A 25,428-nucleotide genomic window follows, 5' to 3' on the forward strand; every position below is an offset into this window, starting at 1 on the left:
TGAGTTTTACTTAATTTAATGTTTTTATATTAGTAATTTAATTATCTACGAGTTGGATTAAGTGTTGGTCGAGTCCAAAACTCAAAATTCGTCACCCAATTTAATTTTAATTGATTTTACTAAACTAAAATTAATCCAATCAATTCAGTCACCCAAATCAACTAACAAAAATTTAAGACTCTTGCTATTTACATTGCCATTTTTTTAAAGTACACCCATATCCCCTTTTTCTACCTCTCAATTATCCATTATATTTTTTTTCTTAAAGAAGTACATCCCTTTTGCTTTCAAAAATGTATCTTTGGAACTATAATTCATAGTTTCGGAGATATACTTCTGGAATAGGTATATATTTTTAATAAAATATCATTTAAGAATTAAAATGGTTGACAATAAATAAAAAAATGATAAACACTTATCTTATGCTGATGTTTGTTAGTCTTATTTTCATCCTATCATTCGTGTTCTTTAAATCTTATCTAAAATTTGTTTTCATCTTTTCTTTATTATTCTTAAACCCTAATTTTAAATTATATTCACCATATATTCATTATATAATACTGTGTTTTCATTATTATTTTACAATATTTTGCATTTTTTTCTTCATGTGACAATGTGTTTAAAGGTATGTGCATGTGACACTAAATCGTTGACGTAGGCTTAGATTAGAAAATGAATGAACACACTTAAAGGAAATAAACCATTGTCAAAAGCTTTATTTTGTAATTAAGGTGTATAATATATGAAGTTAATGATGAATGTACCTTGAAACGTGTCACATAAAGAAAAATACAAAATATTATATAATAATGATAAAAATGCAGTATTATATAAGAAATATATATGAAGATAGTTTAAAATTAGGATTTAAAGAGTAATAAATATAAGATGAAAATATTTAAGATATGATTTAAATAACATTAATGGTACAATGATAAATAATATGCATCTTATTTAAATGAATGGAGCAAGTTTGGGTTATTTTCATTGGTTTTTTTTTCTTTCTTTTTAGATAACCCAGTGGAAGCTAACACCATTTAGGATAGGGGGTTAAAGTAATGCTCTAGAATGAAGGAATATTAAGTGTAATAAGTACAAATCTCAAGGAGAATTTATATAATTTACTCTAAATTTTAAGTTCTCATAAATCAAATTTACATAATCTTACATATTAAGTATTAATTAATAATTTATTGTATATAACATTATTTAAAATTGTAGCAAATAATTATTATTTGGTTGTAAATCTATAAATTTATAAAGTATATAAAATTTCATATATAAATAGTATCATCACATTTATTATTTCGTTCAATTATATATTTCAAATTGTATTGATTCTTACCATTGACATTTGATATGTTAAAAATGATTTATTTTTAAATTTGTATTAACCCTTACTGTTGACATTTAATATAGTATCTAAATTTAATTATTTTTCTAAAATTAAATTCTCATGTTTTGTACCGTTCACAGTAAATTCTCATGTTTTGCACTAGTTCATAGTTTTGTTTTTAAAATAACCTTAAACTGCATCTTATTTATAGTAAAAATTAAATGCATATATAAATCAATTTATTCTTTTAAAGAAAATAATCTTAGGTAAAGTTAGTATTTTACCCGTGGGTTGGGTAAGATGAGTGACATGGGTTTTATATACATTGTGTACGTGTATATATGTGACTCGCCTTGACTAGTGAGGGAGTGAGTTTTAAGTTACATTGTGTTGCAATTGAGGAGTTGAGGTAGTGATTGTAACCAAAAAAAATTAGAAATGGAGAATCATCGACGTCGTACTCAAGTGACAACAAGCGATGATGAAGACGAACAAGAAAAAGAAGAGGTATTGAAACGGTCTCGTCCTGTGGAAGACGCTAAGCCTATTGGCGAGCCTCTTAAGTATTCTGGAAAAGGGAAAAGCAAGAAGTGGCACTATGACTCCTTTGAATTCAATGGCATCCAATATACTATTGTAAATTCCTTTTTCTCATTAATTCTTCACAATTTAGGGATTTTAAGATTGCAAACTCGTTCCAATTTTAATTTTGTTTCTGAAGGGGGATCATGTTCTTTTCAAACCCGAGGAAAAGGGCCAAAAGCCATATGCTGGAATTATTAAGGTACTCTCACTTATATCCCCTTTTCAATTCATATTGATTGTGATTTTAGATTAAAAAAAAGAGTTTAATCAATTCGATTGATTCTTGCCGAATAGATAATTACTATTCCCTTTATCAATACTTGTTTGTGCTATATTGATCTTATGAAGGGTTTTTTTTCCCCTTTTAAGGGAGTTGGTTATTATTATTATTATTTTACGTTTTCTTGTTGTCAGGACATTACACAGGGAAATAATGGCAATGTGGTAGTGACGGGACAATGGTTTTATCGTCCCGAAGAAGCTGAGAAAAAAGGTGGTGGAAATTGGAAATCGTGTGATTCAAGGGAGTTGTTTTATAGTTTTCACTGTGATGATGTTCATGCTGAGGCTGTTATGCATAAGTGTGTGGTGCATTTTGTTCCCCAAAACAAGCAACTTCCAAAACGTAAGGATCATCCAGGATTTATTGTACAAAAGGTGTATGACAATGTAGAAAAAAAACTTTGGAGGTTGGGTGATAAGGACTATGAGGATATTAAGCAGCAAGAGATTGATGTGCTTGTTGAGAAGACTCTTCAACGTATTGGTGAACTAATCGACATTGAGCCTGATGAAGCCCTTGATGATGGGGAAGACCAAATGAAAAATAAAAAAAAGCTCAAGGAGAAAAAGTGTTTCACCTCTTAATGTTTTAAAGGACCAAATGTTTCAAAAATGATCTACAAGGTTGTTGAAGATCCTCCACCAACTCCTTCATCCACTTTTGCACCTTCACCTTCACCAACTTATGTGTGATTCATTACTTGTTTGTTCTACATAACCAAACCAAAATCAACAAGTTGTCCCTATGATGTCATCCACCTTAACCACCTCCTCAATCTTGAACAACTTATTTGTTTTTGTCTATCTTTTAGTTCTTTTAGTTTTTGCCTATTTTTCAGTTTATTTTCTTGCTTTTGACAATTATGACATAATATGGATTGCTTATATTTCTCTAAATTACTCTGATGCATGATATCTTGATACATATACATGCTCTGTCAACATGTTGTTTAGATATATGCTATGATCTCTATTGTTCATTTATGCAAGGACAAATGAATTGGAGGGCGAGCAGAGGCCTTAGCCCCCCTCCCTCAACATCTTATGTATACATACATACCATGCGTATGTGTGGGGAGTAGATAGTCAAATAGTCTCAGTGGGAATTCCTTTTGTCTTCTATAGGTCTATTATGGGGCTGCATCCACACTAGTATTGGCAGCATATATGTTTACAACTTTTATATAGGTTTGGTGGAAATCATTTGACTTACATGATTTAGCAACTATAGATGATTTTTGTAAGTTCGTAAGAGAGGGTACCACTTGTACCTTTCATCCAAATCCTCAATGAAATTATTTTTTTGCTAATACAAAAATATGCTTTATTTTAAATTTTGAGAAAAAGGACTAGGGTAAAACAACTATCATTCAATCATAAACTATAACTTATGATAAGTTTTGTTGGTTTTTAAAAAAACTATCTTAAAAATCGTACCAATTGGGATTTGTGATTGAATGACAACATAAATTTTTTTACAATGTCACCATTAAATTCTTAATTTTTTACATAGTAAACTTTGCAACTATTATGTGCTCTTGAATCCCATAGATAACTTGGTTATGGAATATGAATAGAGAAATGGTTGAGCCCACGATACTGGTTGACTGATCAATTGATGAAATTTCTTTTTACATTTTTTTTCATTTTTATCATTTTAAATAAAACTTAATTTTAATTTTGTGTAAAATAGAAAAATTATTTGTGGAATCTATTATTTATTAATTAATTAATTATTAAAATCTATACATTTAAATAATTTGAAAAGAAGAAAAAAAATTCAAGCCCCCTTCCTCGAGAGATCTGAATCTGTCCATGGACTTAGGGATAGTTATTAATATGATATATATTTTTCTATTTTTTATTCTAATGTGGTAGGTTATTTGATTTTCACTGTACAACAAATTTAGTTTTTATTGAAAATAGGACCTTTATTCGGCTTTTAAAATTCCTACCAAAAGGACATTTTTTAAATTTATTTAAAAGTTTTTATTATAGTGAAACTTTGATTTGATCAACAAAATTATTATTAAATAAGCTAAGGCAGCAAAGAAAATGAGTTGAATTATATTAGACTTTGTAAGATTCCAAATTAATTTATTTTAAAATTTAATACCTAAGTTTGGTCAATTCACCTAATTCAATTTTTTTAGAAATGTAACTTAATTTAAAATTGTAGTAATTTTTAAGGGTTAAAATATGTTTTTCGTCCCTTTAAAATTATCAAAGTTTAGATTTAGACATTTTGAAATTTTTTATCTATTTTTCGAACTTATAAAATGATGATGAACTTCTTTTTGGAGCAAAGCAAGATTCGATTAGATTTGTGGTGTTTTTTTTCTTAACGATTAAAAAGTGTTAGAAATTGAACCCACACAATCTAACCACTAAACCTTGGACCCAAAATTCTATTAAAATGCAAAAGCAATTCTTCAACATCATAACAAATTCAATCAAAACAATGTCATGATTCTCATCGATGATTCTCTAGCTTTAGCGGCCACAACTTATACTTCAACACCAAAATCATTGTTAGCAGCCTCGTTGCCGCCTGCAAACTCTTTTACTTTCACCCCATGATGTTAATGGTGCCACCTGATGCAGCAAAGGGTTCTATTGGGTCCGCACCCATGCTTCAAAGAAAAGGGAAAATTCATGATCCACGCCCTCACCCATTCAAGAACCAGATTCATGTGGAGAAAATGATTCTTGGGTCAATGCTCCCACCCATCGACGTTTTCTTCATTGCCACCCCCACACCCTGTGGTTTAATTGGAATCTTCGTCAGGAAAAGGACTATTCCTGCCATAGATGTAGTAGTGGGTGAACAATCAAGGTGACGACAATGTGGTTGTACTATCTAAGGAAAGAGATGGATGAAAGACATGCTGACAGTTGAGTTTTGTTGTTGTTGGCAGCTTCTATTTACTTGATTTGGATGCCAGATTGGACGAAGGAGATGGACATCGAGGCTGCGATGCTTTGGTGCTTGCTAAAGCACTCTAGGTACATGAATACACCACACGAGATGGAGGCCCACGCCTTGGAGATCGAATTTGGACTATGTTTTTTTTTTTATATTGTTCATAGTTTAATAAAAGTGTGTTTAATTGCATTTGTGGCAGTTTTTCTACATTTGTGATGGTTTTTAATCCTTATAAATCGTGTTTTATAAATTAAATTAAAATTTATGGGTTTGGATACAACTGAATCTTGCTCTTGTCCAAAAAGTGACAATTTAAATTTTTAAGGACAAAAAATAGATGAAAAATTTTGTAGGGACTAAATCCAAACTTTGGGAATTTTACATGAACAAACAACATATTTTAGCCTTTTTTAAAATAAACTTACAAATTCACTTGAGGTTAAATATTCATTTTTGTCCCTGAAAATGTGAGGCAGTGACAAATTAGTCTCTGAAAGATAAAAAAATTCAAAAATTAATCTTCAAATATGCAAAAAATGTGATAGATTGGTCCTTTGGTTGAATTTATAAGACCACTTTGTCCTTAAATTATAATATTCAAGAACCAATTTGACAATAAATTATATTTTTTGAAGATTAATTTAACTTTAAGTTGTAAATTTTATAGATCAATTTGTCATAAAATTGTCTGCAAGACTAATTTGGTGCACTTTTTGCACATTGGGGATTAAATTTGAATTTTCCATCTTTCATGAATCAATTTATCGCCGTCTCACACTTTTAGGAACCAAAATGGGTATTTACCCTATAATTAATTTGCTTTTTTAATGTAACATCATTTTGAATATACGCTTAGTTTATTGTCTCTCACAAAATTTAGAACTATTAGCTTATTTAAATCTAATTTACTAAGTTAAAGATATAAAAAGATATTAGATTTGTTTTTATGAGAAATATGTTTTTACAATAAATTAAGTAATCATGATTTTGTTGTTGTCTGAGTTTTAGCAGACAACGAAATCATGATTCTGTTGTGTGTCGAAACCCAATCAATAATGAAATCATGATTATGTTGTGTGTTGAAACCCAAACAACAATGAAACCATGATTCAATTGTGGATTTTTGTTGTTATTGAAATTGATTTTTTTGCCATGTTTCTGAATTTTCCTTGATGGTTCTTTATTTCTGAATTTTCCTTGCAAAATTTTATTTTTTTTTTGCTGAAATTTGTAGGGTATACATGGATTGGAATTCCATTATTTTTGAAGAAGTTACAGTGCCACATGCTTAGGAAAACATGATTGATGAGAACCAAAATGATTTTTACCATCCTAATCAAGCAGATGTAAAACATACAGGTGATAATGGTTTGGAAAATTAGGATGATGATCCTAACAATGGTTTGGACATTGACCCTCCCAATCTAATTATCCTGACTTTTCTGATCATTTCATGACTAATGAGGTATGTTGATTAGTTGATGATTGATTTTATATTTGTTTGTTTTTATGAGGTATGTTTTGTTAGTGAATGAAAGAATTTTGTTTTTAGGTTTTTGCGGTGCGAGATAATTTGCTGACTTGGGTTCGAGATATGGGATGGAGTCTTGGATTTGTTATTGTCATTCATGAGTCAAAAATGGAAGGAAAATATGCTATATTAGGTTGTGAAAATGGAGGAAAGTTCAAGTAATACGGAGATAAGTTAGGTTGCAAAAGCACTAGAACCAGAAAATGTGGGTGTTCGTTTAAATTGAAAGCGAAGTTTTTCAAAGGTAGGTTGAAAACTTTATGTAGTTTGTGGTTTTTATAACCACAAAGTCACTGAAGCATTGTTGGGTCATGTGTATGTTGGTTATTCAAGCAGTGAAGAAAAAACTCTACTTTGCCAATTGCAGCTTGACTAGGTTAAGGTAAGGAATCATGGGCTTTAGTTTGTCAAAAACTTGATTCGAGAACTTCAAACATGACATTCTCTATATGTTGAGTTGTTTGACACACAGGACTGACTGATTAAATTATTAGATTCTTTGTATGTCTAGCTTAGCCTAACAACATCCATTGACAAGTGGATGACCATTTTTTACATGAGTTATGTTATTGCTAGTCAGTATAATATTGTATTAGTTTCCTTATCTATGTTGCGAAGTTGAACATTCTTTTTGAGAAGTTTGGCATCATATGTGGCACATCAACGCCTTATTGCAATTAAATTTGTTAATGAAAATCACTTTGTGCAAGCATACATAATCTACTTAAGAGACTTTTTAGTATCGTAAACATTAATTGATTTATTCACTAACTCAACTATACCATTTTTTGTGATAATATAATTGTATTTAAAGGATATGTGTCTCCTACCTTTTATTGCACTACAATGGAGTACACATTGCTCACGTGAAACTCGTTCATAGAAGAAATTGTATATGCAATGCATACAAGAATTCAACTTATTGATGCTTCATCCAATTATATGATCTCAGTATGTACTAAACATCACTAAGGATTAGTTTTAGTTAACTTATCTTATATTAAATATTATTATGTGTATTCATTTGACACTTGACATAACTCTAGCTAATGTTTTTAGTCGTTTAATGTTGACTGCAAAGTTTTTTAATTGTTAGTCATGCATATTGTGTTGTAATTCAGGTTGATAAAAATTTGGGGATGATTGTCAAATTCCCACAACAAAAACACATTTCCGTTATATAACTACACAATGAAAACATGGTCCGTTGAACAAATGGGGGGGGGGGGGGTGGGGGACAAATTCAAACAATGAAAACTAGTTAGCAAAAAATTAATCAATGGAAACATGATTATGTTTCATAGGTATCCAAGTCTAAAACAGAATCGTGTTTTCATTGCTTGTATGGGATGAAAAAAATGACAATAAAAACACAATTCTATTTGTACAACATAATCGTATTGTCATTATTATTTATTTTTTCATCCCTCATATAAAAAATGAAAATACAGTTATCTTGTATTTCTATTCAAGAAATAATTTCAGGATATAACAAAAAAGAACCCACATGGATTATATCAATAGCAACTCCCTTTACTCTTTGATGCCCTTTAAATTGGGTAATGGCCGATGGCAGAAAGGTTACCCATATATGCTTCTACTATGATATTTCATTTTGTATGATTCGATGAAGATTTTCTTTTTAATTAGAATTATCGATATCAAAATATTATAGGCCCTTGAACATTAGAGTCAGTTCCTCTCTGACATAATAACAGATTGAGATTTTTCGCACAAATATTATTAATTAGTATTTTATGCTCTGTATTATAATGAATAAATAAATATTTTTATAACTAAAATTTATAATAAATAAATATGTTTAAATATATAAATTATATTATAATTAAAAATCATAATAAATATTTTTAATATATAAATTATACTGTATTTTAGATTTTAAAAATATTTTCATTTCATTTATATGATAAACCAAACATTTAAAACAAGCATTCTTAGCTCCATATTAGTGGGAAACCGAAAATTTTCTGAAGACTATAAATTATCAACAAAAAAAAATGTTTCAAAATAGTGCGCAATATATAGGTAAAACCATTTTCTGGCTATTTCAAAACCCCCAAAATTTATAATAACATATCCAAATTCAAAATTAATTCACGTTCGTGAGAGAGGTAAAGACAACACAATGACAGACAACCTTCCACAGCCGTCGAAGGTGGCGACCTTCCTCAAATTGAAAATCATCGTCGACGGCGTTCAAGACTTCACAAGAAACTTGCAAATTCAAAGAAACAAAGACGACACAACTCAAAACACAAAACCCACGTATAGGAGAATTGAATTTTGCGGAAAGTCTCGATCTTTGGTTGGCGTTTTTCCACAACTTGTCTCAGATTTGTGGACTATTGGCAGGGATTCGAGCATTTGACACAATCCAAATTCTATTTTATCTAGAGAGGTTTCTAGTATCAAGCATTGATATTAAGGAGCATGACCTGGTTATGCCCGTAATTCTAGTGTGTTTGGATCGGTGTCCAACTTCTAAAAACGTGATAATCTGAAATTACAGAGGATAGCTTCTCCTTTAGCATGGGAATTCGACGTGAATCTTGTGGGACAAGACGTGAAATTAGACATGTTCATGGCGACAACGTCAATCCATATTACTCAGAACTCTTTGTCATCCTCTTTTCTCCAGCGCGTGTCTAAACTTTTTCCAAATTCAGTTTTTAGTTTTTAAAATTTTATTTGATTGGTTAAGTTTTTTAACTTTATCTCATCACGGTCTCCTAAAATTTTGTTTGATTGACTAAAGTTTTTAAATCTTTAGAAATTTTAATTTTTAGTATTTGAACAAATTGTTTTTATTTATTTAATGAGATTTTAATGACTAAAAATTGAATTTTTTAAAAGTTGAAGGATTAAAAAATTTAATAAAAAAATCAAGAAACCTTGAATAAGTCAAATAAAAATTTAAGGACAAAAACTTAATTAACCTTTTATATATATATATATATATATATATATATATATATATATATATATATATATATATATATATATATATATATATATATATATATATATATATATATATATAATCTCTTTTTGTGTCACTATTTTAACAGATTTTCTGTCCCTCTTTTTAATTTCTTGTTAGGACTTAGACGCTTTTACACGTGAGAGAGAAGCTTTTGCATTCTTACTCATAATAAAGCATAAGTACATGGTCTTGATTTTATTATCAGAAAATTCACGTCTATGTAAGAGGAAAATGTTAAGAGGGATTCTTAATTGCGGATGCGATGAAATGTGAATTAAACCCGTTTGTTATCTTCAAAACAATACTTATAATGGGGAAGAGAAATTATTTGCTAAATGAGTCTGAATACAAACCAAAATCGCTAGATTCCACTGAGTGTGGAAATGTTTTTGCACGGGTAGAAATTCATAAAAAAATTAATAATAATAAAATTAACATCACATCAATATCTAATGATAATATTTAATCACAATGACTAAAAATATTAACGGATGAAAACATTAAAATTAAGATCAATCATTTTTTTTTAGATTAAAAATAAAAATTTGGAAAAATTCCACATATATATTTGACCCTTTATTTTTTACATAAACTTTGACTAATCTCATCTAATTTCAGTTATTGTCATACAATTATAACTCCTCACTCATGAGATAAAAATCATCATAAAATCAAGAAAAAAAAAAGGTAGAGTCTTCAGAAAAGTGCAAACTGTATAATGACGACATTGATGGTTGAACCAATTGGCATTTGGCATCTGTAGCTGTAGGGTATGGACCGTATGGTGGCCACTGGATAATCCAAGTCCAGCATACAAACCACCAATTTCCCAATTTCCATTTTCATTTCCATTATAAGAAAAAAGGACCCACTTGGAATTGTCGCTGACGAGGAGTGTCTTATGGCCACACGAGCTTTACCATTACTAGAGCGGCAAAACCATTGTCCTTAGCTTCTGCATGTGAATTCTTGCAATGCTTTTCCTTTTCTCCACGGTAAGCATGAATAACAATTGCTGGTTCTTGTAATTATTATTGCAATTCCATTTTTTGTGAATTCACTGTGCAAAGTTGTATGTTAATTAGTGTGACCCAGATGGTGTTTTGAGTATTTGTTTGGAGATTCATTGAGTACTTTGAGAGATTTGTATGATACCTATGGATACTTTGCTCAAAACACCTAACAAGCTTGAGTTTTTGCACCCCCTTCACGGTTACTCTGAAAAATTTAGCAATTCATGTTCCTCTAGGGTACAAAATCAGGATTTTAGGTTTGGTTCCAAGAAACCAATTGTGAGGTGGGGTAAATGTGGTAATTTGAGGGCTAGTAGCAGTGCCCTTTTGGAGCTTGTTCCTGAATTCAAGAAGGAGAATCTGGATTTTGAACTTCCTTTGTATGATTCTTCAAAGGGTGCTGTAGTGGACCTTGCTGTTGTGGGAGGAGGTCCTGCAGGGCTTGCTGTTGCACAGCAGGTTTCTGAGGCAGGGCTTTCAGTTTGTGCCATTGATCCAAACCCCAGGCTGATTTGGCCCAATAATTATGGGGTTTGGGTGGATGAGTTTGAGGCCATGGATTTGCTTGATTGCCTTGACACTACTTGGTCCGGCGCGGTCGTCTTCATTGACGACAAAACAAAGAAGGATCTAGACAGGCCTTATGGTAGGGTCAACAGGAAGCTGCTGAAGTCCAAGATGCTGCAGAAATGCATATCAAATGGCGTCAAGTTTCACCAAGCAAAAGTTATCAAGGTTATTCACGAGGAGACCAAATCTTTGCTGATTTGTAATGATGGTGTCACTATTCAGGCCACTGTGGTTCTTGATGCAACTGGCTTTTCAAGATGCCTTGTTCAGTATGATAAACTGTATAATCCGGGGTACCAGGTTGCTTATGGGATTTTGGCCGAGGTTGATGAACACCCGTTTGATGTAGATAAAATGCTTTTCATGGATTGGAGAGATTCTCATCTGAACAATGACATGGAGCTGAAGCAGAGAAATTGTAGGATACCCACCTTTTTGTATGCCATGCCCTTTTCATCCACCAAGATATTTCTTGAAGAAACTTCTCTTGTGGCACGCCCTGGGTTACGAATGGATGATATACAAGAAAGAATGGTTGCAAGGTTGAAACACTTGGGTATTAGAGTGAAAAGCATCGAAGAAGATGAGCAGTGTGTCATTCCCATGGGTGGCCCCCTCCCAGTACTTCCCCAAAGAGTTGTAGGCATTGGCGGTACCGCAGGAATGGTGCATCCTTCGACAGGGTATATGGTAGCAAGGACCCTGGCTGCAGCTCCTATTGTTGCTAATTCTATTGTTCAGTGCCTTGGTTCTGATAGAGGTTTTTCAGGAGGCGAAACATCTGCACAAGTGTGGAAAGATTTGTGGCCTATCCAAAGGAGGCGACAAAGGGAGTTCTTCTGTTTTGGTATGGACATCTTACTCAAGCTGGACTTACCAGGTACAAGGAGATTTTTTGATGCATTTTTTGATCTGGAACCTCATTACTGGCATGGATTCTTATCATCAAGACTGTTTCTTCCCGAGCTCATATTTTTTGGACTCTCTCTATTTTCTTATGCTTCTAATACATCTAGGATAGAGATTATGGCAAAGGGAACTCTTCCTTTGGTAAACATGATCAACAACTTGGTAAAAGATACAGAATAAGACGACTTCCTTCTATTCTGTTGTGTATGCTACATATGGTTTGTGCTTCAACATGTAGTTTCCTACTCATCTTATAGATTTCTGATAATGTATAATTGTGTATATTTATTTACTCTTTGCTCACCGTAATTCACTTTGGAGAAAAAGTTCCCAAACTTACTCTATTTTAAGCCTATCGTTGTTTGCATTTGCAATGGATAAGAGGAAAAAAACTGGCGGGTCATTGTTGGTTAATGCTTATCTTGTTAAGGAATTTCACTCTTCTGCATTTATAGAATGCTTGGGCGAAATATACTATTCACTGGATGATAAGGTTTCTTGATTTCTTCACTTCAGCATGACCAAGTATTGATTCATTTCTAAATAAACTATAACTGTGATCAAATGTGATTACTGTTATTCATTTTGATGAACCTATATGATCCATGTTTTCAAATGTTGATCCTGCTAATTCATGGCCTTTCTCTCAAATTAGCCTATTCTGCTTGACTACTGAGTATAATGTTGCGTGGAAATAGTTTTTTTTTTTTTAATTTTTATCGGTAAATGTTAATTGTGGTTAGCTTTTTGTCAGCAAGAGAGATTGAACTCCTGACCTTCTCCCTCTTTTCTTTTTTCTTAATCATCCAATTAATTTTATATCTCCATTGCGAAAGAAATAGTGGTATACACCTCACTCTAGAAATTTAAGCTTCCACATCAGGATGTGGACACCATTTTTGACCTTTGTAGCTAATGGGTGGAACAATGGTCTTCAATCTTGTCTGTTTTCCAAGAAACTATCATTCTTTATTAGCAATTACAATCTGAGCAGCAGATTTTGTTAGTGAACTCAACTAGCAACATGTTAGCAGTGAATCATACAATGCTTAACTATATTATGTGCTTCAGCTATTCTAATTCTAGTCCTGCGCATGTGGTCAGTAATATGATCACAAAAAGCAAATTTCATTCTAGTGTTAGTTTGAGAAAAATTATCTTTTATGAATAACTTTACTAAAGTCGAGTTTAACATGTTTTTAAGCTATTTTATAACTTATTTTGATTAGTTTATAAAGTTGTTTGGCCAAAATAAAAGTGTTTAATAAATGAATTTAGTTTATTACCTTATAAAAAAAAATTATACCATTTGAAATAATATTTGACCTTATAACTTATAGGTTTTTTACCCTCAATTTAATAAAGATCTTTACTTACTCTATTAATAAAAATTGTCCTATATAATGCATTATTTTTAATTATTACACTATTTAAACTATTTATTTTATTTTGTTATAAATTATTTAATCTTTAATAAAATGAAGAGCTATGCAAAAATCTTAAAACTTTAATTATCTAGAAATATTTTTTTCTTTCTAATTAATATATATATATATATATATATATATATATATCACATAAACATATTATATAAATTCATTACATTAAGGACTACTTAAGAGAGAGGAACTAAATTGATAGTTTATTCTTAATTTTTTAGACACATTTTTTTTGGCTAATTATCATTTTAATTTTTTTACTTAAATATTTTTTTAATTCAGTAAATATTTTTTTTATTCATGTAAATTTATCGTTTAATTTTAACCATTGTAATTTTACCCCTTTTCAATGTTGGTCTAATAAAATATTTTATTCATTTTTAGAACATATAAATTTTACATATTTGCAATAGTTTCACTAAACATAACCTAAATTATATTCTACATAAAATAAAGTCATATTGTGACTGTTGTTGCATAGTTTGACGTCTGATTTGAAAGCGGCATCTTTATGACCTTTCAACAATATCATGCTCGGCATGTAAACAAAAGAAATTAGGAAAGATAAGAAATAGAAACAATGCATATAGACTCGAATGCAGCTTAGTGGCCAAGTGGTTTTATTTTATTTTTACTGCTAGTACTCTTCTTTTGCAAGGAAACTTCAAGTTCTCATATAGACTCGGATGCATTCATGATGCTAGCTCGAAAAGACTGTTATGGCCAAACATTCTTGTTTACTCCTCTCAAAGAAGAGCCCCAAGTTCTCATAATAGTGACTGAAAATTCGACCGAAATCAGATTTTGGTCTAAAAAAAAAGTAGAATCCTAATCTCTTGATTCAGGAAAGCTCTCGGCTGCGCTTAGCAGCAGCAACAACAGCATTCATCAGTGTTCCACGGAACCCACCATTTTCTAACTCATGAATGCCCGTAATTGTTGTCCCACCTGGAGAAGTAACGTCATCTTTGAGCTGTCCCGGGTGCTTCCCAGTCTGGGAGACCATTGATGCTGCCCCTAATACCTGCAAAACACACAAATACACAAGTCAAGCAAACAACTATAGAACGGGATTTCTCAAATGTAGGTAAGGTAATACTAGTATATGCCTATGTGCAAGCACTGTGTGTTGGTTAACTAGAACCAGTAAAAAATTGCGACCAAGTATAAGGATTGGTCAACATAATTTGGATGCACTAGTGTAGTAGCTGACTTTTCTATAAACCGGGGATGGTAGATTAATTTGCTCACTCTGTTTAAACATTGCAACATAGAGGGATACTTGGTAAATTACTTGAACCCAAATTTTGTATTCATTGTTGGACACATGGTTTAGACTAAATTCTGTTTATTGGACTTGTACACACAGTAAAGCTAATAATAACACTGAAATTCAAACAATCTTCAACTTAGTTATAAAGCCAGAAGTTCTTATCCTGGCAAACTGGAAAAATACCATACCATAGAAAACTGGATTTTTTTTACTAATCTAAAATTTAAAATTCACTAACTTCAACATACTTGATTCATCTTAAATATATATATATATATATATATATATGACAAAATGGCAGAATACGACAATGCAAAAGCAAACATCAGAAAAATTATACACATTCGGAGAAATAAAGAATGAATTTTCTTCATTAAATGGGGATAGTATTTCATTTCACTTACAGTTTGAGAAGCTAGACTTAATGAAAGATCACGTGGTAAACCAGCTGCTACTCCTCCATCAGCCAAAGCCTCTATTGCTAAATAAACATAAGCAGGACCACTGCCACTGAACAATTTAGGAAAAGTAAAATAAGTTTTAGTAAATACATCAAGTTTTAGGAAATACAAGTTATAGAGATATATAGGCTTTCAGGAATGATGTACAGCCGTTGAAGAACTCAGAAGTTACACTAGGACAAAATCTGAAAAATAGGGGCAATGCTCACAAATCACTTTGAACAGGTGGAATCAATTTACAATGCTAATTGGGAATGGAAGTACAAGCATTGCATGAAGGAGAATGAGAGAGGTACGGATTAGGGGTAGAACCCTGAGTTCTGAGTTCAATTCTCATGTACACACAAAACCAAAAAGAAAGAACATTAAACGCCCAATAGAATATTCAGACCCCAGACACTCTTCCTTTGTTCTCCCAAATGTAAAAAGTTGCATGGGAATAACAGACCTATAATTATCTTCTACCCTTCTACTGGTATCATCACTTACCTCCCAAGAAAATTTATGTTCATCAAAGATGAAGTGAAATTTCTTGTGATTTCTTAGATAATATCCAAATATTGTTCTGTGATTTTAGAAAATGAGATCTACATACCTCAGGCCAGTTATTGCATCAAAATACTTTTCCTCAGCTTTCCATATTTTGCCAATTGACCCAAATAATTGGGCTATAATATTTCCATCTTCTTCCGTTGCAGATCCCCCCAAGCTCATTACTGTCAAAGTTTTACTTTAGTTATCTATTCATTCAAGTCTGTAATCTTACAACAATGCAAATTAACACGAAAAGAAATGCAATAAGGAGTATCCATTGTTTTGTAGAATAACATACAAGGTACACAATTACCATAATATGTTAGAGAAGGCATGCTTAACATTGTAATTTAGGAAAGATCAAAGAAGGCCTTCTTCATAATTGAGATTATTTACCCATGCAATTCATGTATCCAAACCAAAAATAAAAAAGAAATGCTGAGACTACAAGATCAAACTGTAACAAGTGCACACATATCAGAGACTACTTTTGCGAGCCTTTCAACCCCACCCTTCATAATGAAGAACAAAACATAGACTATTATAGCAAATCATGTGCAACTTCCATCATATAAAATAGCCTCATTCATCATAAACATAACTGACAATTTTGAATTCAGAGAGTCAATTACGGAACTACCAAGTTAAACAAATAATTCACGCAGCATCCATTCTCACATTCTGCTGTGTATTGAAAGTAACTGAGGAACTAAACACAATATGCTCTTAAAAAGTAAAAAAAAAGAAGAAGTTATATATAATACCAGATGCTGCCTGGCCAACAGCTGCTGGGGTATTAGGCATCACTCTTATAAATCTGTCGTTCCCAGCCCATTCCTACATTTTATGAAACAACCATTTTCCATTAAAATATGTAACCTAACTATGTCTACAAGGCTAAAAAAGAGCAAAAAGCTACTTGCACAGCCTATGTAAAGTAGTCTACTTGAGAAAAAAAATTGTTTTCATTTTCTCATTTCACTCTTGATCACAAAAATATCATCTTATTTTTATTTTGTTTCTTTCAAGAATCTCCAAGTTTTTGGAATGCTCCAAATTCTACTTGAGCGTTTAAATCTGGGTCGATACCAGCAAAAACATCTCTGAATAAAGTTCTAGCACCATGCCTAATGTGCCCGAAAAAGAATAGCAGAGCAAATGAAGCATGTCCAAAAGTAAACCAACCCCTCGGACTGCTACGAAAAACACCATCTAACACATGATACAGGACACAGTGAAAACAACTTCATTTATTTAGTTTAATTGTGATGCACAGTGACTCTAAAACACTTTACAATGCCAATCAATCATAAATCACTAGCTATTATAAAAAGTCAATAATTGTACCATACAAGAGGATTAGTAACTAGATTTTTTTTTCAACTACCGTAATTAAGGCCTTTGGCTTCCTAGTGGGACCTCGAGGTATCCCCATGAGCTGCAATTCTTTGAGCCGGCTATGGGACTAATCCTTAGTCCGGGATTTAGTTACACTTAAAACTTTTCACCCCTTCCCAAGAGTGTATTTTGCGGGGATAGACCCCAGGTTCTCCCCACAAGTTCAGCGTGTGTTGGCAAATGGGCTACACCCATCATCAGGTGATTAGCCTTTAGATCAATGTAAAAATTCTTTCCCTATAAGTGAATTTATATTAAATTCTTTTATTATTTTCTGTTTTGTTTATGCTTATTCTGATACACACTTAATTAGAAAACAAATTTTCAACCTAAACCAACATGTTGTTACTCAAATTATAGTCCAAAAGGACAAATACACAAACAAAAAGGAAGAAAAAAAATGCTACATTCGTTAACCTGAAGATCTTTCAATTTGGTACCAGCAGCGACCGAAACCAAAAGCTTGTTCTTCGTCAAAAGCGGCGTCAATTTCGACACCACGTCTTTCACTGCAACAACAACACAGCACGTAAGTGAAAACACAAGTCGAACATGAATGAACACAGTGGCGCGAAAGAAAAAAAACCTAATTGAGGTTTGACCGACAAAACGACGACGTCGCTTTCGCGAACGACCTGCGAGAGCGAGGGAAAAGGAAGTAAAAACGGCGTCGCGTTTGTTTTTGTTTCAGTGAGAAAAAAAAAAGAGAGAGAGAGAATAGGAATACGTCGTCGTTTGAAGGGAGAACGGTGACGCCGAAGGACTCGAAGGCGCCACGGCGGGCGAGGTTGAAGTGGACGGCGGTCCGAATGCGAGAAGGCGGCAGGACGCCGGAGCGGACGGCGCCTCGGGCAATGGACTCGGCCATTTTTCCGGCGCCGATGAAGCCGAGAGTGTAGGATTCGGCGGGAATCGGAAAGATTTCCATTTTAGGTTAAGTGGCAGAGAATCAATTTCGATTTGCGCAAATGTTGCTGCTGGTTCAGTTGGTTAGGGAAGCAGAGAAAGAAAGAAATGACGCACTCACTCACGCAGATATATAAAGTTAGGCCCCTATTTCCCTTGCAGTTGTTTGTTTAACTTGCATACTCAACTTGTCACATTAGGTGGAGGAAAATAGCAAGAGCATCTCTCGGTATGGTTGCTTATGAGTTATTTATTTATTTTCCTATAATAATTTTTATGATTTTTATAATGTCATGTTATTTATAAAAAAAATTCATACAAAATTTTATTTTATTCTAATATAATATATTACAAAAAATTTACATATTTGTATTTTTTATTATAACCTAATTATTATTCCAATAAAATAATTTATTTATTATTATTATTATTATTATTATTCTAAATTATACTCTCTTCAACTTCAACTGCAATATTTGCATGAGTTTTTCCACTCTCTCCAAAGATCCTTCATCTCATTTCTCTCACTTGTTCTTTTTCCTGACCCTTCCTTTCTCATCAAGAGTCTCTCACTAATTGGAATAATAAAGTTCTCACACACGCTCACACTATGCGCACTTACTCACTCTATGTTAAAGAATAATAGAAGATATTGAAAGAATTAATTGAGAGAAAATAGAGGAAACTTAGAATTCTGAATTAAACTTCTACATTCTCATTGTTTCTCATTGATGATCACTATTATTTTTATACACATTACACATGTAGTTATAACAAACTTCATAGCTGTCAAACTAACTTCAAAATGAATCACTAACTAACTCCTAACTAACTAATTAAATTACAGCATACATCAACATTCCTCCTTAATTCAGATTTGTCAAGGATGTCACTCCTAACTTGTCTCTCAATTCCTTGAACTTGATAAACTTCAATGGTTTAGTTAGTATGTTTGTAACTTGATTTTCAAACCTACAAAACTCCAATTCAAGCTTCTCTTTACTCACTTGATCACGCAAGAAATGAAACTTGGTTTCAATATGTTTACTCCTGCCATGTGCCACAAGATGCTTGGCTAAATCAATTGCTGATTTGTTATCAATCAACAACCTCATAGGACTGCAATCTCTCAAGTTTAGTTCTTCAATTAAAGCTTCCAGCCATAGAGCTTGACAAGCTGCCATAGCAACAACAATATATTCTGCTTCACATGTTGACAAAGCAACTACACTCTACTACTTGGAACACCAAGAGATTGGTGTTGTTCTAAATTTGAAAACATACCCAGCATTGTTTTTCCTATCATCCTTATCACCACACCAATCTGAATCACTATAATCAAACAGTTCTCCTTCTATATTTTTCTGACTGTAAGGATATAAAATGTCAAGATCCAATGTTCCTTTCACATACCTCAAAATCCTCTTTGCTACTAGGAAGTGAGGTGTCTTTGGTTTCTCCATAAATCTGCCTGCTTATCAACCCAACACAATAGGCAATATCAGATCTGGTGTTACATAGGTACCTCAATGAGCCTACAATTTGTTTCTACAAGGTAGGATCAACTTCTTTCTCATCTCCATCTATTTGCAGCTTAATTCCAGTTTCAGTTGGTGTGATAACAGAATTGCACTCCATCATATTGAACCTTTTTGGAATGTCTTCTACATACTTCTTTTGATACATGAAAATCCCTTTACTGGTAGAAACAATTCAATACCCAGGAAGTATGATAGTTCACCAAGATCAGACATCTCAAATTCTTCTTCCATAGCTGCTCTCCAATGTGAACTTTGTGAGGTTTCATCATGACTCATTAGTTCTGATTCAACAAGGAGAGCAAAGTGCACAAAATCCCCTTCTGTAGTGATTGTTGTATCAAGATACAATTCATACTCTCTGAGTGTTTGTGGTACTTGTCTCTCTCTTTGTGACCTTCTGAGTTGTTCTCCACATGATGGTACATCCTCTTCACTTTGTTTGTCTTCAAGGTTTACAATCACCTTTCTTTCACCATTGTCAACAACATTTATTTCCCAATTTCAGCCTTTTGTTTCATCTATCAAGACATCTCTGCTAATCACAACCTTCCTCATTCTAGGATCATACAACTTGTAGGCACCAATTAGATGATATCCAATGAGTATCATTGGTTCAGCCTTGTCATCAAGTTTTTTTCTGATATGCTCAGGCACATGCTTAAAACACAGTGAACCAAATATTCTAAAATGACTCACACTAAGCTTCTTTTCTAACCATGCTTCTTCAGGTGTGTATCCCTGCAATCTCTTAGTGGGACATCTGTTTAGAATATACACAACAATAGAATTTGCCTTTCCCCGGAAGTAATGAGGCATTCCCTTCCCTTTCATCATGCTCATGGTCATGTTCAGAATGGTTCTGTTTCTTCTCTCAGCAACACCATTATGTTGAGGTGTATAGGGAGATGTCACTTCATGAATTATTCTCCCTTCATCATAAAATACTTGAAATTCATATGAGTTATACTCACCACCTCCATCTGTTCTAAGTACTTTGATTACCTTATCACTCTGCTTTTCACTCAATAGCTTAAACTTCTTAAAGATGTTAAACACTTCAATTTTTTGCTTAACGAGATATATCCACATTTTTATAGTAAATTCATCAATGAATGACACAAAGTAACTATTACCTCCTAGGGATTTCACTTCAAAAGGACCACACATATCAAAATATATCACTTCAAGCTTTTTTTTGGATCTGATTGGAATTTCTGACTTGAAAGAATTCCTTGGTTGCTTTGACACACAACACTCAAGACACAACTGTTTTGGTATCTCAATTTGAGGGAGACCATGAACCATTTTTTTACTTTTCAATTCACTTAAAATCTTGAAATTTAGATGACCAAACATGTGATGCCACATCCAACTTTCATTACTTATAGAAGCAGCCAAGCATTGAAATTCTGCAATCTGAATTCCAATCTTGAATGTTTTGTTTCTTGACAAAGGGGCCTTTAGAATCAACCTCCTATTGCTATCAAACATCTTCATTTGATTATCCCTCATCTGCATTGAATAACTCTTTTCTAGCAACTATCCCAAACTCAACAAATTATTCTTCATATTGGGAACACATAGCACATCATTGATAAATGAGTATTGTCCATCCTTCCTCTGAATCATCACATTTCCAATGCCTTTTGCAGTTATAGAGATATTATCTGCAAACTTGATCTTGCTCTTCACCTTATCATCAATGTTTACAAACCACTCTCTATGTCCAGTCATGTGATTGGAACAACCTGTGTCAAGATATCACAGATTAACATTATCTTCTTCTGAGTTTGTTGTTGCCATTAGTAACACTTTATCAGAGTTAGAATCCTCATCTTTTGTCAATTGAGTCTCATCTACATTTCTTGGAACCCTTTTATTTCTACATTCATCTGTAAAATGTCCTCATTTCTGACAATTATAACACTCGATCCCTTTCTTGTTGAATTTCTTCTTGCCCACTTTGTGATTCTCTCCACTTTTCTTGTTAGTTCTTCTTTCTGATTATGATTTCCAGAATTGATGGAGCCCTCACCTGACCCCTTTTACTTATTGTTCTTCCACTTTCCCTTTCCCTTCTTATTCTTGCTACCATCATAGTTGTTCCCTTTGGTTGTTTGGGCTTGCATAGCTTGCTCAGCTGATCTTTGTGAGTTTCTTTCATTGAGCCTCATCTCTTGAGCTTCAAGTATTCCTTACAGTTCTTTCATCTTCATTTCTTCAAGATTCTGGCCTTCCTCAATTACCACCACTATATGATCGAATCTTGGTGTCAAGGTTCTTAATACCTTGTCAATGATCTCCAAGTCTGATTGCTTGTCACTATAAGCATTCATTTGATTTGTAATTGCCAAAATTCGAGAAAAGAACTCACCAATGCTTTCTTGATCACTCATTTGTAGAAGTTCATACTGTCTTCTCAAGGTTTGCAACTTCACCTTCTTGTTATCCCCTGCATAGGATTTCTCTAGAGTATCCCATGCCTTCTTCGCAGTATTAGTAGATCTAATTTTTTGAAAATTATCTGCATGTGCACATTGATGAATAATGAACAATGTCTTTGCATCTCTTTTCATCAAATCACGGTGAGCCACCTTCTGTGCATCAGTTGGGTTCTTGTTAGGTTCTTGAACCCCTTCTTGCACCACTTCTGTCACATCTTGAAATCGAAAGATTACCTTCATCTGAGCACACCAATCATCATAGTTCTTGCTTATGAGAACAGACATAGATGCTGGAAAATTTCTATTCGAGGAACCCATCTCAATTTCGGTATCCAAGGATCTTGAACCTCAGCTCTGAATACCAGTTTGTTGGAACAATAAAGTTCTCACACACACTCATACTATGCACTTACTCACTCTATGTTAGAGAATAAGAGAAGATGATGAAGGAATTAATTGAGAGAAAATAAAAGGAACTTAGAATTCTGAATTAAACTTCTGCACTCTCATTGCTTTTCACTGATGATCACTATTATTTTTATACACATGTAGCTATAACAAATTTCATAGCTATCAAACTAACTTCAAAATGAATCACTAACTAACTTCTAACTAACTAACTGAATTACAACATACATCAACATGACCTGCCACTAACCTCTGTCACTGCTCTCCGACCAACACCTACATTTGGCCTCTAAGCCCTTTGGCTAGAGAACCGTCGACTTTGTCGATATACTTCATGTCGATGACGTCATCCATGGTATCGAGCGCCTCATCATCCCCCGATTTGTTCAAGAGGATTTCAACCACCATCGCAACCTTGCCCCCATCGCGGAGGTATGTGCTTCCTTCTTCCCTTTTTCCCTTGGTTGACTTCTGATTTCAGTTGGTGATGTTCGAAAAAAAATTATTTGAAGAAACAATTTCTTATATTAAACACCCAAATTTTTGGTGAAGAAACTCTCATGCCACATAGATACTTTCTAATGGGAAGATTCTTCTAAGAAACAATTTCTTACACTTAGAAAACTACAAAGCACCTCTGGTTGGAGATGCTCTTATAACAAACTGTTGATACTAGTGAGTCTAAGGCTCAACTCACATAAATTTTTTGACCGATCAAAATAAAAATTTGATCTCTTATAAATATTTTATTTCAAATTAGTCCTTTAAGTTTTAAATTTTTTATTTTAATTCTTTAAACTATCTCTATTATTTGATTAAGTTAGTTATTCTTAACAATGATAAAGTATACTTGAATCTTGTGGGTACTGATATAAATATCTATAAATGGATACGATAAATATCGCTTGTTGGGGATGGATATAAAGCATACATTTACATGCAAATTTTGAATGGGGATAGGTGTGGGTACATGTACTACAAAATATATAATATCATGATAAAAGAAATTTAAAATACTCTAACTTTTACAAATTATAATTGTCTCATGCGTATTTTCATAGTTTGAAAATGTTTTACGATTTTTTCATTGTCAATACTATAAAAAATATCTTTCTCTATGTATGTAAATAAACAACCATTCAACCATTCATCTCCCATGCAATTCCACATTCCATTCTTCACAAAATTCATTGCAGAGACACATTTTTCAATTGCAATTTCCATAGGTAAAATCAAAGCTAACTTCACAAGCAAGTATATCATTGGATACACAATATACATTTTAGGTTTCACCAACATTTGAGAAAGATCAAGAATCTTTTTTAATGTTAAAAACTGATCATTAGATCGAATATCTCTGATAAAAATTTCAAGTTGACTTTCAAGTCTCATAAATTCCATACAAGGAAATTCGGATGTTCCCACAACGTATCTTATAGTCACAAGACATTTTCTTCTTATGTGTCTTCGCTTTTTCAACTATTTTTTGCTATCTCATTTTATTCTTTATTTCCACATCTCTCTAGCTCGTTGATGTCCATTGATTCTTTTAATCTCTATTTATTCTAATTTCTAGTAATTTTAATTATCTACTATTGATTATATTATATCTTATTTATCTTATATATAAATATAAAATAAATCTAATATCTTATCTTATTTTATTTCTCTTATATAAAAATATAAGATAAACTAATATGTTTAAAAACTAGAAGATAAAACAAATATTTTATTTTGTCTTATCTAAACTATACATATGTATTTTTTATCTTGTCAACTTTATTCATAATGAATATTATTATTATTTTTGTGATGTTACATGAAACGGTATGCTCTGTGTTGTGTATTTTTTTTTTTTTTTTGTTATAGCAGTAATGAAAATTTAGCCAAATGATTTGAGCTTGAACATGTAATTTTTGTATTAAATATCTTTTGTTTGTTTGGACTTTGGGTTAAAAAATTCAATGGCGGTAATATATAATTTTTTATGAGGACAATTTTTTTATATACATAAACAAATAAAAAAATATAGTGGGGGCAATTACCCCCTCAACAGATAACTTGCATCCACCCATGATTATATATACATGTTAATTTAATTAAAATATTTTACATATATAAACAAGTATATATTATACTCCCTCCAAACTCAAATATAAAACAAATAAATTCAATATGTGTTATACTAAAATATAATCAAATTTTAATTAACTCTTTCTAATTTAATGATAGTATGTCCCAAATACCCTTCATTTATTAGAGATTTATTTTCAACAACCTTATCTTTTTTTGTCCTATGCAATTAGTGTAGAGGGTACTTTAGAAAATAAATTAACTTTTTTATTGAGACTATTAAAATTAGATAATGTTAACTAATTTTCTTGATGAGTATGATTCAATTTTTTTCTTATATTTTCTTAAAGTATATTTTACTAATAATGAGGGATCAAGTTACTCCAAGAGTAACTCTTCCATTCACATACTTCATTTTCTTGAAATCTAATGGTTGTATTAAGTAGTTAATCTTAACAATTGAATTTCAAAAAAATGAATGATGAGAATGAAAAAATAACTCTTGGAGTAATTTAATCCATCCTCTTTACTAGTTATTAATTTAGTGACTAATATTACGTAATAATAAAAATTTAACACAATTAACCTTGTGTTGTGTTACTTTAACTTTCATACTAATGAAGATAAGTATAAGATAATGAGGTTACTCAATTGCCGATATGATGAGATGATAGCTAGTAAACATTATGAATATTTGAATTTAGTGATAAATTAGTTGTTCTAAATTTTGAATTTAGTTTGTTATGATCAATAATTTGTTTTGATTAGATAAGGATGCTTATACCTTAGTAGCTA

General features: G+C 32.2%; 4 protein-coding genes across 4 annotated transcripts; 2 read left to right on the forward strand and 2 right to left on the reverse strand.

The window, feature by feature from the left end:
* Window positions 1–1,767: 1,767 nt before the first annotated feature.
* LOC100816610 (protein polybromo-1) lies at window positions 1,768–2,972 on the forward strand. Its single transcript, XM_003553339.5, has 3 exons — window positions 1,768–1,972; window positions 2,058–2,120; window positions 2,336–2,972. Exons 1-3 carry the CDS (start codon window positions 1,775–1,777, stop codon window positions 2,786–2,788), a joined length of 714 nt encoding a protein of 237 aa, XP_003553387.1. The 5' UTR covers window positions 1,768–1,774; the 3' UTR covers window positions 2,789–2,972.
* Window positions 2,973–10,363: 7,391 nt separating this feature from the next.
* Window positions 10,364–12,482, forward strand: LOC100810895 (lycopene beta cyclase, chloroplastic). Its single transcript, XM_003554084.5, has one exon. The coding sequence runs from the start codon at window positions 10,813–10,815 to the stop codon at window positions 12,334–12,336; it is 1,524 nt and encodes a 507-aa protein (XP_003554132.1). The 5' UTR covers window positions 10,364–10,812; the 3' UTR covers window positions 12,337–12,482.
* A 1,700-nt stretch (window positions 12,483–14,182) lies between these two features.
* On the reverse strand, window positions 14,183–18,369 carry P5CR (pyrroline-5-carboxylate reductase). Its single transcript, NM_001248985.2, has 7 exons — window positions 17,989–18,369; window positions 17,848–17,896; window positions 17,679–17,770; window positions 16,628–16,700; window positions 15,925–16,045; window positions 15,273–15,378; window positions 14,183–14,619 (listed from the first exon to the last, which is right to left on the reverse strand). Exons 1-7 carry the CDS (start codon window positions 18,187–18,189, stop codon window positions 14,437–14,439), a joined length of 825 nt encoding a protein of 274 aa, NP_001235914.2. The 5' UTR covers window positions 18,190–18,369; the 3' UTR covers window positions 14,183–14,436.
* A 3,534-nt stretch (window positions 18,370–21,903) lies between these two features.
* Window positions 21,904–22,470, reverse strand: LOC102670078 (uncharacterized). Its single transcript, XM_006605143.1, has one exon. It carries the CDS (start codon window positions 22,468–22,470, stop codon window positions 21,904–21,906), a length of 567 nt encoding a protein of 188 aa, XP_006605206.1.
* Window positions 22,471–25,428: the final 2,958 nt, after the last annotated feature.

The sequence above is a fragment of the Glycine max genome, chromosome 19 (genome assembly GCF_000004515.6).
Source record: "Glycine max cultivar Williams 82 chromosome 19, Glycine_max_v4.0, whole genome shotgun sequence".
Lineage (NCBI taxonomy): Eukaryota > Viridiplantae > Streptophyta > Magnoliopsida > Fabales > Fabaceae > Glycine > Glycine max.

Coding starts and splice junctions, on each gene's coding strand:
- P5CR (NM_001248985.2), bottom strand. CDS start 18,189: ATGGAAATCTTTCCGATTCCCGCCGAATCCTACACTCTCGGCTTCATC. Junction 15,379..15,924: donor GATGCAATAACTGGCCTGAG/GTATGTAGATCT, acceptor TAAATTGTTCAG/TGGCAGTGGTCCTGCTTATG. Junction 14,620..15,272: donor TAAGTCTAGCTTCTCAAACT/GTAAGTGAAATG, acceptor TGTGTTTTGCAG/GTATTAGGGGCAGCATCAAT.
- LOC100816610 (XM_003553339.5), top strand. CDS start 1,775: ATGGAGAATCATCGACGTCGTACTCAAGTGACAACAAGCGATGATGAA. Junction 1,973..2,057: donor ATGGCATCCAATATACTATT/GTAAATTCCTTT, acceptor TTGTTTCTGAAG/GGGGATCATGTTCTTTTCAA. Junction 2,121..2,335: donor CATATGCTGGAATTATTAAG/GTACTCTCACTT, acceptor TCTTGTTGTCAG/GACATTACACAGGGAAATAA.
- LOC102670078 (XM_006605143.1), bottom strand. CDS start 22,470: ATGGGTTCCTCGAATAGAAATTTTCCAGCATCTATGTCTGTTCTCATA.
- LOC100810895 (XM_003554084.5), top strand. CDS start 10,813: ATGATACCTATGGATACTTTGCTCAAAACACCTAACAAGCTTGAGTTT.